General features: G+C 47.6%; 2 protein-coding genes across 2 annotated transcripts in view; both read left to right on the top strand.

The window, feature by feature from the left end:
• The window catches only part of PPP1R37 (protein phosphatase 1 regulatory subunit 37), a 682,383-nt gene that overhangs the window by 215,411 nt on the left and 454,097 nt on the right, over positions 1-12,875 (top strand). The window lies entirely within an intron of this gene.
• On the top strand, positions 7,174-9,428 carry LOC147692165 (uncharacterized). The gene is made up of 2 exons (XM_086937400.1): positions 7,174-7,260; positions 8,331-9,428. The coding sequence occupies exons 1-2, from the start codon at positions 7,174-7,176 to the stop codon at positions 9,426-9,428; spliced, it is 1,185 nt and encodes a 394-aa protein (XP_086793526.1).

Below are 12,875 nucleotides of genomic sequence, written 5' to 3'. Positions count from 1 at the left end.
CAGTTGGGATCCCTGGTTCTCAATTCCAGCGGCTTTATATTTCTGATTAACGTCCCCAATCTTGCGTATCCCATGTATAAAGAAGGCAAGGATGCATTAATAAACAAAACCATCCACTGGATTTGCGAGGGCTATCGTTCACTCATAGATTACCTTGGAGCTAGAAATCATTCACAACTTGCCACCAATCTTGATAGTATTGAGTTAACTCTTAGAAAGCGGGATCTAGTCAATAATTTAGTGGCTTTTGATGTTAGAACTACCTTCATGTTCAGAACCAGTATTTGATTCAAATACTTTAGTCCGGAGCACAGCTGTCAAACCAATCTGCATGTTCCCTTGCCTCACAAATGGGAAGGATCCTCTACACAGGGATGTAGACTGACAACCCCTGTTTTTCAATAACCCTCTAGATTCTGACCGGCTTCTATATTCTCCTGACTGTAAGAAGTATGGTATCTCTTGCTCTTCTAAAGCCTCAAGCGTCCCACAAGACGACTCGGTTACAGGTGAAGCTTTTGCTCTAGCTGACAACCTTGATTCTCTGGCCCGTCAGCCATCTTTCACCACTATCCAAACTAAAGCTATGGTGTCTATAATCTCCTTGAATGTGGCTGTTTCTAGATCAAAGGCCGTACTGCCTGACTGGAACAATTTTATTGAATTGTATAACATCTGGTTGTTCCAGGAAACCTGAGGCATGGAAACTCTTTAAACATGTCTATTTAAACTTTTCAATTCATGCGACACGTGGCCTTGCCAGGCGACCATCAGGAGTGCTGACTGTGCATTAGACCAGGTTTAGATTGCAAACTTAAGGAACTCCACACTGACTACCATGATATCTTGGCCATTCGCCTAGTGGTTTAAAATATTTCACTAGCATTTGTATTTACAATGTCTATGTGAGAGGAGCCAATGAGGGTTTGATGTCCAAACTATCATGCTCTTAGAAGATCACTTGGAAAAGAACTATAGCCTCTCCCTTTTGGTAATTGCAGCGGTCTTTAACCGCATCGCTGCTGCGGCGATTTTTGCGCTGTGCGGCTTTTTTTAAAAAGCCACGTTACATGACGAGCTCAGCTCGTCATCAGCACACGCCACCCATGGCTGATGACGAGCTGAGCTCGTCATCAGCAGCTAAGGGGTTAATACCTCCTTCGAGCCCCTGGATACTGAGGAGGTCAACCTAGCTACGGAGGAGGATGAGACGGGAGGTATTCCGCTACTAGAATTGCCTGCTATAAAAAGATGGACAGAAGCTGCTTTACAGCTCAGGGCACTCTACTTGGAGTATGACCTAGAGCAATTAATGGAAGGTCTAAATCCGATAGGAAGGGGCAATGCTGAAAATAATCTGCTCCATTCTAGTCATATATATTATATATTACTAAATCTGAGACTATCAACTCCTCAGAGATATGATCTTTAATAACAGGTTGTAGAGTGAACACAAACACCTCTGCCTCACTAGGGAATCCTTCTGTGCTAAACTGGTGGCCTATTCCCACACCCTGGCCAGCACTAGGGATATGCAACCATCCAATGATATGTGGCAAATGAAATGGTCCCAGGTAGCTGATTCCCCCTATACTTTGTCCGCAATTAGAAAGGACCTGCTATCCTGTTTAGCAGAAATGTCTACATGTTTGTCATGTGTACTGGATCAAGGGTCAATCATTGACTCACACAATCTATTCAAGAAAATATTATTATATATTGAGGCATATGAGCTGTAGAATTCATACTTATGCATAGATCGCCATCTGGTGTTCGGCTCGGATGGTTGCAGCTTGTTGTTATCTTGGAAGAAGTCTTTGTAGTCACGAGATAATGACTCCTCCCTTGGACGATATTGCGCATGGGCATTGACTCCATCCTTAGTATGTTTTTTTCCACCATCGGGTTCGGGTTGTAACTTCAGTTGTTCGGTACCGTGTTTCCAAACCTCTTTTTGAAGCACAAAACATCACAAATTGACGGTATTTTGTTCGCGTACTTAGACGGGCTAACTCAAGAATGCCTGGTTCTGGTCGTCGACGCAGGCCGCTTGGTCTATCGACGCCAATTGGGCCTACGACTTATGGAAAGGACTCCATTTAAAAAATGCCCCCAGTGGGGAGCTCAATTTCCACACAGCGACCATCACAAGGTCTGCAACCTTTGTCCCTCGCCAGAACACGAAGAAAAACATTGCCAGGTCTGCACCTCCTTTCGGTCCAAGAAAACTCCGTGATCGCCGGGCTCGACAACACGTCAAGACGTAACGATCGGTACTGGTGCCAGAAGATATCTTCGATGAAGGCCCCGACATCCCAGAGGATTCAGAGGAGCTTGACATCGTATCAGAGGCCGATGACGACTCAGATGAGCACAACACTTCAGGTCAACGAGTGAGTACAACTGCCCCTGACCCTACCCCACCCCAAAAAAAAGGCTACGGTCAAAACTTCGCCCGAAGGCCTTAGTCGAGACCACAAGAAAATTTCAGAAGCCCCGCTTCCAGCCCCTTGTCTGAAGACAAAGGAAAAGCCTTCTGACGGCTCGAAACCGAGCGAGCCACACATCAGTGCCCCAAAAGCACTGTGGGCACCGAAAGCAGGAATATATCCCGCTGTCTCTAAAAAGGCATTGGCACCAAGTACATCGGCACCAAAAGGCCTCGGACCCGAAGACACCTCAGAAACCTTAGGATCCAAAAAAGATTTCGGACAAGAAACCGAAGCCGAAGGACCTGAAAACCCCTTCAAAGGCTCCAGAGCACAATTCTAAACCACGTACAGAACAGAAAAAAATCTGCGCCTTAACCACACAATGAGCAGATACTGTTTCTACCAGATCCCATTGATCCAAAACCGAAAACACTGCATGTGGACCCTAAAACAGGCCATATTATCAGTATCCCCACAAACAAGAGAAAATTGGAAACCCCACACATTCCTGAGGTGCCTGTGAAGAAAAAGCACTGTACAACTTCACCATTTCAGATTCAGATTTAAAATCTTTATTCGAATTTCAGCAAATCCATAAAAGCAATCACATATATACACAATCCCAATAAAATGATATATAGTTTCCAAATTGCATTTAAAAACAAACACAAATTACATGTCAGTTAGCAGCCACAATACCAAAATTATTTCAAGGGTTTTCCATCGTTTTACATGAGTAATAACTCTCAAAGTGCTGGCACGAAATATCAATTCATCATTATACAGGGAAAGCAGCATCAGGTAGGACTGTTCCAAGGAAAGTGGTCTTTGTTTCTTAAAATATGGGACTAAAAACCATTTAATATACTTTAAATAAATTTTGCAGGAAAAGAAAAAATGTAGATCGTTTTGTGTACTTACTCCATCGCATGGGCACAACTTGTGTATAGATTTTGTAAAAGAATAACCTAATGGAAAACACAATAGGAATCTGACAGTACCTGCCCTTAGACGGAACAAAAGTGATCTTTCCCAATTTGTCATCGGTAACGTAAGATACAGTGGGATCGGTTGCTTATGCAAATCTTTATTCACATAGGCCTGGACGGTTGATTTGGTTAACTCCCCTTCTAGTCTCTCTTTATTGTAAAGTGCATACAGTGCGAACTTTGTTTCATTTTTGTCTATAGGCTCAATCTTGGACGGATCAGTAAAAAGATGGCCTTTACCCACGCTGCTCAGTTTCTTAAAGACTCCAGAGAGCCAAGGGATTGTCATCCCTTTCTCACAGGTGAGACAATCTCTTATGATTTCGTGGGTTAGAGTGGCCAAACTATTCCTCCAAATAACCTAACAAGGCCGGTCTAGTTGCTATAAAATCTGATATGTAGTGCAGATTTAATTCACAATGACAAATATACTCTGAAGTGGAGCTATGAACTCAAAGAATTTTCCTGCAAAAACGATTTTCCTCTGTTTGAATGCTGGGCGTTTTTCCAAGGCCCCATATCTCCGCCCCGTATGTTGCTACCGGGGCACACTGCAATTTAAAAAAAATTAAAATCGCTTTAGTTGCTCCTATTTTCTTAGGCCGTGGGAGACTAAGAATGGAATTAATGGCTTTTGAGAACTTGCTCGTGGCATGGACCAAATGTCCACTCCACGAGCCGTTCGCAGCAAAAACCATTCCTAAGTAGGGAAATGTGCTTGTGGAATGTAATTTATCAGTTCCTACCGAAATAGCACTAAGTTGTCTTTTCCCTTGCCCACAGGACATTATAAAAGATTTTTTTAAATTCACTTTAAGATCTAAGTTATCCATGTACAGTGAGAAAGTTTTGACCAAGGTGCGTAAAGCATTTGGTGTGAGTCCCATAAGCACTGCATCATCTGCGTAAAGCAGTGTCGGTAACAATCCCCCTCTTATTTTCGGAACATCCATAGTTGCTAATTTTTGGGAGTTACTTAACCCATTGATATAAATGATGAACAACAGGGGTGCTAAAACGCACCCCTGTCTAACTCCTCTTTCCACCTTTATGGCCCTAGAGATTTCTCCCGCCATCCCGATCCTTACTTGAGCTTTTGTATCGGTGTGCAGATAGGCCAAAAAGTGTACACGGGGTTCATCTAGGCAATAGTCCAGAAGAATAGACCACAATTTAGACCTGTTTACTAGGTCGAATGCGGACGATAAGTCCATAAAGGCTAAGTAGATTGGTGAGGACCTGGCCATATTGTACTTGCCAATTACTAAATTTAAATTCAAGCACTATTCTAACGTCCCCACCCTGTTTCTAAAACCCATTTGACAAGGGTCTAGAACACCTGTTTCCTCTGCCCATTTATTAACCCTGTTATATAGGACTCGTCCCAGAATTTTCAAAGTATTATCTAGCAACGAAATTGGTCTATAATTGACTGGGTCTGTTCTCTCACCCTTCTTATATATTGGCACTATTGTACTTGTAGACCACGTATCAGGCATTGGTAATAGAGGCAGACTGTTAAAAACATTTGTTAGTATAGGTGACCAGAGTTCCGGTTTCCATTTAATGATGTCTATTGGAAAGCTGTCTGGCCCAGGGGCCTTATTACCAAGGCTCTGTTTAATAGCCGCAATCACCTCACCTAGGCTGATCTGCAATGAACACAGTTGACCTGGTGTATAACTGTCATTAACCTTAGGAGGTGTGGCATACACTTTGGAGAAATGATCTTCCCACTGATTGCTTGGGATAGTGCAGCTAACTGCGGATAGTTGGTTTCCCATATTACACATCTTTTTGACTGCTGGCCAAAAAGCAGTTCCATTCTTTCCTGCTGCAAAATCAGTTAACAGCTCCCACTGCTCTATCAATATTGCTGCCTTGCGTTCCCCTATTGTAGATTTATACTTATTTTTTGCCGCCCTAACCTCCATTTGACATCTGGGTTTTGCGCTCAGTGCCTTACATAAGGCTCTGTTTGCAGCTGAGCAGTTACGATCAAACCACCTTGGATCCCTATCTATACTTTGGTTTGGGACAGTTAGGAGTGACTTTATTACGGTACACAGACTAGTAAAATCTGTGGTTACCCTTAAATGATTTCCATCTGTGAGTGTACATGAGTCAATTAGATGTTGATGCTGGTTTGTAACAAGCTCAACTATGCTACCACTATCAACCCCCCTCCGTTTCGACCTCAAATTGTTAGTGGCGGGGGGTAATATCTCAAGCACCTTCTGTGCAAGCGAAAACTGGTTTGTGGCCCAATCTAACATTTGCCACTAGTGCATTATGATCCCCAAAAGTGGTTTCTGAAACTTTAGCCATTGTGAGACAATCAGCTAGTTCAGGTGATATAAAGATGTAACCAATAGTTGTAGCGTAGTCTCTACCTCTAAATGTCGGGACACAATTAATTGTAGGGGTAGGGCTTACATCCATGACATTAGTTAGAATGTGCTCACGGATGAAGCCATCCAGTTCTATGCCCCCGTGTGCTGCTCGATCAGTTTGGATGTTAGCTTCATTTATTTCAATTTCAATAGCTTGCTTAATCTCCACAACGGCCCCACAACGCTAAGGATGCCTGGCCTCCACCTTGGGGGTGCCAAGGAGTGGACGCCTCACAGGGAAAGCCAGGATGGGTTCCACAGCGGTATTCGTACAAGCGCCTTGAGACCCTTGCGGGTGAGTAGTGCGCTATACAAGTATAAATTTACAGATTTTGGAATTTTCGCATTAAAATCCCCAGCTAGGATAATCCTATTACCCATATTTTTATCTTGTGATTCAATCACATCAGGTAAGGTTTTAAAAAGTTATGTAAATTTTTTATTTGGGATTGAGTAGAAATCATTATTATAAAAGTTAATCACATAAAAAGGGACCTTTCTTTTATATTCAATAATCTGAATGCTCGGGCTTGTGGTTGGTATTATCTTTATGCTACCACCTGCGGTTATCCTGATCCAGATTAATAACCCGCCCGCAGGTAGGCCAAAAACAAGCTTTTTGCGGTTACACTATTACACTATTACAGTAGAAACCTTCTATGTGGAGATCAGTTGTAGCCCATGTCTCCTGGAACATTATTTTGTCTTTGTCGGTTAATAACTGTTCGAGGCATGAGGGCTGCTGAATTCATATCTGTGCATAGATCTCCGCCTAGTGTTGGGTCCGGATGATTGCACATTGTTGTCCTGGAAGAGTCTTCGAAGTATCACGAGATAGGTGGCTCCTCCCCTGGACTACAGTGCGCATGGGCATCCTCTCCATCCTCAGATTGTTTTTTTCCGCCATTGGGTTCGGATGTCCTTATCTCGACTCCAGTTTCCAAAACTTGTACTCTTATTCCTAAGGCCAAAAGGCCTTCACTGCGTCGGTATTGTATCGTTCGTGCCTGTCCCTTTCAAGTTCTAACATCGACGTCGAAAGACGAGATTTATTTCGACTACACAGGCCCAGACTACATCGACGATGGAACGGACCCCGTTCAAGCGGTGTCCCATTTGTAATTCGAAATATTCCAACTTAGATGTGCACCCTGTGTGCAATACATGTTTGTCCCAGACCACGACGAGTCAAAATGTTTCGCCTGCTCGAAGTTCCGCTCGAAGAAAACTATCAAACTTCGACGCGCGGCGAGGCAGTCGGCCCAACAGTCAGCCCCTGCACCTGCGAACATCTTCGATGACGGAGACGAAGAGGTCCTCCCTGAAGAGGAGTAGGACGAGGAAGACGTTCCAGAGGAAATGTCGGAACCGGCGTCGGAGCAGGACTCCAACTTCGAGGTGGACGACCAGGCTGAGGAATACGTCCACGACCAAGACGTCGTCCAGGTAGGGGACGACGATGAGGCCCTTGGGGCCGTCGATGACGACTCCAATGGAGAGCCGAGCCCGCCCGCAGTTACGGGGCCTCTCTCTACTATACAGCCCCCTATGGCTCCGGTCGAGGCATCGCCAAAAGGCCTTAGCCAAGATCCTTCTGAACGGTCTACAGCCCCGCGCCAAAGCCAGGCTAAGACCCTTTCCAAAGAGCCTTCGGTCGATTCTACAAAATCGAAACCGAAACATTTGGACCCGAAATCGAAACCGAAACTACTCAAGATGGTGGTCGGTTCGACGTCGACGCACGTCCAAACAAAGGCTGCCGAAGATCCTTCGGCGTCGAAGACGGCCGTCGGCTCCAAGACTGGGTCGTCGAAACAGGCCTCGTCGAGCAAGAACGTCGCCTCGAAGGGCTCGGCGTCGGTGCCGACATCGACAACCAAACATGGCGAGAAGACCAAAGACCTTCCGTTGAGGAAAAGTCTCGAGTCAAACCTGCCTGGCCTCAAGGCTATGCTTGGAAAACGCGCAGAATCCACAGCCAAGGAGGCACCGAAGGTGTCGGCGACGCCCAAAGATGGGGGCCCAACGCGCCGGGAGCTCGACTCGACGCGAGCAAGCGAGCGGCCTACACAGGTGTCGAAGAGGCCCGAATCAGCCGCTTCAGGCTCGAAACCTACGGCCTCGGCGCCAATAAAGTTTGGACTTCCGCCTACGGCCCGCCCAAAGCATCTAGAACGCCATGAAGCCACAGAGACTTCCAAGACGTCGAAGGTGTCCTCCAAGGCCACGCACAGGTTGCCTATCATGAGCCTTCGTATGACAACCAGGCTAAACTCTTGATCGACTCCGAGACCGGCAGGCTTACTGTCCACAAGCGGAAGGTCACGCCAGAACATCCGTTGGAGGGCTACAGGATTCCACTCAAAAAGAAGATGGTCTCCTCTACATCTCCTGTTCTTTTTGAGCCTGTTCAGGACTATTCGCAACATGTGCCTCATTCTCCAGCTCAGAGTGAGGAGGACTTACACACAGACTATGGCCAAATGGCATACTCTTAACACACAGACCCTGATCAGGATGACTCGCATCAATGGTCAGGGACTGGGGATCAAGGCGATGACCCTGATGACCCCCATACTGCTCCAGACTCACAGTCCTACAATGTAAAACCATCTCCAACAGAGGACACCGCAGCATTTAATGCATTGATTGAATGGGCTGCCCTTAACCATGACGTCGACATGCATGCCGAGCCAGTGGAGGAGGATTTCTTATTTGACACCTTCTCAACATCTGAACGCTCCACTAAAACACTGCCCATGCTTAAAGGGGTCCTCAAGCATGCACCGGACATTTTCAAGGAGCCAACCAAGGCCAGGGTTATTAACCCCCGGATCGACAAAAAATACAGGCCTGCACCAGTGGACCCCACCTATATCAAAGGACAGCTCCCCTTGGACTCCCTCGTGGTGGCTAATGCACGCAAGAGGGCTAACTCTCAAACCAGTGGTGACGCTCCCCCTCCGGACAAAGAGTCAAAAATCTTTGAAGCGTCTGGAAAGCGTGTGGCAGCGCAAGCCGCTAACATTTGGAGAATAGCCAATACACAGGCCCTGTTGGCTAGATACGACAGGGCGCACTACGATACACTAGAACAGTTAGTGCAGCACATGCCTGATATGTACAGAGAAGGTGCAGAAATGGTTATACAAGAGGGAAAATTAGTCTCAAATGCGTCAATCAAATGCGCTCTGGACGCAGCGGACACAGCCGCAAGGGCAATTAATACTAGCGTGATGCTGCGACGCCATGCATGGCTGCGCATCTCAGGCTTTAAATCGGAGATCCAAACTACTCTTCTCAATCAGCCGGCTAACCCGGAATTCCTGTTTGGACCGGAGGTTGACACAAACCTTGAAAAAATGAAAAAAGACACTGAGACGGCGAAATCCATGGGGGCTCTGCAGTCCCAGCAGTTTCGGGGCACTTCCTTTCGTCGCTCTGGTAGCAGGGGAGCCACAAGAGGACAGGCTCTACAGCACTCCCAATATGCCAAGGGGAACACGCAGTCTACCTACACGAAGAACACCAGGGGTGGATACCGTGGGAACAGCGCCAAGGGAAGAGGACGCGGGAATTACAACGCTAGGTCCTCCTCTCCCAACAAACAGTGACTTCTTGTCACTGCCCCCTACCATCTAACACCTGTCGGGGGAAGACTCCAGCAGTTCCTGCCTCTCTGGGAAGACATTACAACAGACAGGTGGCTGAGACAACTTATCTGATACGGCTATTGTCTAGAACTAACCTCCACCCCCCCCCAACATACCCCCAAGAAACCGTCCTATGTCCGCAGAGCACATGCACTTATTGCAGCAAGAAGTACTCTCCATGCTGCAAAAAAGGAGCCATAGAACTCGTGCCTGTAGGAGAGCGGGGTACAGGGGTGTACTCTCTGTACTTCTTGATTCCAAAAAAGGACGGATCCCTGCGGCCCATTCTAGACCTCAGACCCCTCAACCACTACATCCTTTCAGAGCACTTTCACATGCTGACCTTACAATAGGTCCTGCCGCTGCTCTGTCAGGGCGACTTCCTAGCCACCCTGGACCTCAAGGATGCATATTTTCACATTCCCATTCATCCAAGTCACAAAAAAATCTCAGGTTCACTATCAACAATCAGCATTACCAGTTCAAGGTTCTGCCGTTCGGGGTCACAACGGCTCCCAGGGTCTTCACCAAGTGCTTGGCGACTGTGGCAGCGCACCTTCGCAGGCACGGTGTTCACGTGTATCCCTACCTGGACGACTAGCTCGTTCAGGCCAAGTCGGCCAAGCAGTGCAGCCGCGATATGTCTCGGACCATTCACCTCCTTCACAGTTTGGGGTTCTCCTTCAACTACGCGAAGTCTCACCTGCAGCCAGCCCATGTGCAACAGTACCTAGGCGCGACACTAAACACGCAGTCGGCCACAGCGCAGCCGAACCCTGCCAGGGTCAACAGCATGCAGCTGCTCATTCGGAGGTTCCAACCTCGGCGATCCCTGCCAGCGCAGGTGTTCATGCAACTGATCGGTATGATGGCCTCCTGCATATTCATAGTCCCGCACGCGAGACTGCACATGCGTCCCCTTCAAGAATGCTTAGCCCGACAGTGGAACCAGGCTCATGGCCATCTGAAAGACCTAGAGTTGGTGACTGGTCGTGCTTACAACTCTCTGCATTGGTGGAATCCACAAAACCTTTGCAGGGGACGACCGTTCCAGGAGCCTGTCCCACAAATTGTGCTAACTACGGACGCATCTCTCCAGGGTTGGGGAGCGCATGTCCTTCACTACACGGTGCAGGGACTATGGACAACACAACAGCAGAAAATGCATATCAATGTGTTGGAGCTGATGGCTATCTTCATGGCACTGAAGGCATTCAAGTTGCACCTGTGCAACAAGGTCGTTCTAGTCCGGAAGGACAACATGACCGCCATGTATTACATCCAGAAGCAGGGAGGCACGCACTCCCCGCAATTGTCTCACCTAGCCCAGAGCATGTGGAAGTGGGCCATTCAGAGGAACATCTTCCTCATGGCGGAGCATCTCCCGGTGGTCGACAACCAGATGGCGGACTTGCTCAGCAGGCACAGTCATCAGATGCACGAGTGGGAGATCCACCCGTCAGTACTCCATCCATACTTCCAACGGTGGGGTAATCCAGACATCGACCTCTTCGCCACAAGCGAGAACGCAAAATGCCCAAACTTCGCCGCCAGGTTCCCACACCCGCAGTCTCAGGGCAATGCGATATGGATGAACTGGTCAGGCAGATTTGCGTACGCTTTTCCGCCAGCCCCCCCTCATACCTCTGGTGGCGCGCAAACTGCGACAGCACTCCATGACACTCATCCTGGTTGCTCCAACGTGGGCACGGCAAGCTTGGTACACCACGTTCCTGGAACTTTCAGTGGTGCCTCACCAGCGGCTGCACCTCACTCCCAGCCTCCTCACGCAGAGCCATGGCGACATTCAGCACCCAGATCCACAACAGCTGAACCTTGCGATTTGGCTCCTGAGGTCATAGAGTTTGGATACCTCAACTTGCCTCCTGAGTGCATGAACATCATCAGGGAGGCGAGACGACCAACTACCAGGGCCTGCTATGCAGCCAAATGGAAGCGGTTTGTTATTTACTGCTCCAACAATAACATTAATCCGTTGGACGCGTCTACGCAAAACATCATATGTTACTTGTTGCATCTGTACCAATGCAACCTGGCATACAGTTCAATCAGGATCCATTTGGCGGCCATAGCCGCTTACCTTCAAAACAGGCAGCACCTTTCTGTTTTCAGGGTACCTGCCATTAAAGCCTTTTTAGAAGGCCTTAAGAGAGTAATCCCTCCCAGACACCCCCCTTCACCAGTCTGGAACCTAAACATCGTTCTCACCAGACTCATGGGGCCACCCTTTGAGCCACTCCATTCCTGTGAAATACAGTTTCTTACCTGGAAGGTGGCCTTCCTTATAGCTATTACATTGCTGCGGAGGGTCAGTGAGCTGCAAGCCCTCACAATTCAGGAACCCTACCTGCAAATTCATGCGAATAGGGTGGTGCTTCGCACCAACCCTAAATTCATGCCAAAGGTGGTTTCGCAGTTCCACCTTAACCACAAAACATAGAACTGCCAGTTTTCTTTCCTAACCCTGACTCAGTGGCAGACAGAGCACTGCACACCTTGGATGTCAAAAGGGCTCTCCTGTATTACATTGACGGGACAAAAGACTTCCGGAAAACTAAACAGCTGTTCGTTGCCTTCTCTCCACAACATAAAGGCAACCCCATCTCCAAGTCAGGTATAGCCAGGTGGATTGTTAAGTGCATCCAGATCTGTTATCAAAAGGCTAAGCGCACGTTAACAGTTCCCCCTAGAGCGCATTCCACACGCAAGTTAGGGGCTTCCATGGCTTTCCTGGGTAACATTCCTCTAGAGGATATATGTAGAGCAGCCACATGGACCACCATACATACATTTACCAAACACTACTGCGTAGATGTACACTCCAAACAGCAAGCTGCTGTAGGACAGGCTGTTCTCAGAACTCTCTTTCAGACTGCTGCAGCTGGCACGGGCACCCGCCGGTAAGGAGGTAACTGCTATTTATTCTATGCACAGATATGAATTCAGCAGCCCTCATGCCTCGAACGGAATATGCTACTTACCAGTATGCATCTGTTCTTGGCATGAAGGGCTGCTGACATTCATATCTCCCACCCTCCTCCCCGTTGCCTGTCGCAGCTGTAGCTCTCAGAATCATTTTCAGGCATGGTCATCACTTTCTGTATTACACTCCATCTCTGCCACAATGGCGAAAAACAATCTGAGGATGGAGAGGATGCCCATGCGCACTGTAGTCCAGGGGAGGAGCCACCTATCGTGATACTTCGAAGACTCTTCCAGGACAACAATGTGCAATCATCCGGACCCAACACTAGGCGGCGATCTATGTATAGATATGAATGTCAGCAGCCCTTCATGCCAAGAACAGATGCATACTGGTAAGTAGCATATTCCTTATCCAGTCCGGGTCCAATAATCTGGATTCCAACCCAGCAACATTCCAGCTGA

This window comes from Lissotriton vulgaris, chromosome 9 (genome assembly GCF_964263255.1).
Source record: "Lissotriton vulgaris chromosome 9, aLisVul1.2, whole genome shotgun sequence".
In the NCBI taxonomy this organism is placed as follows: domain Eukaryota; kingdom Metazoa; phylum Chordata; class Amphibia; order Caudata; family Salamandridae; genus Lissotriton; species Lissotriton vulgaris.
This window is presented reverse-complemented; position numbering and strand designations above follow the sequence as displayed.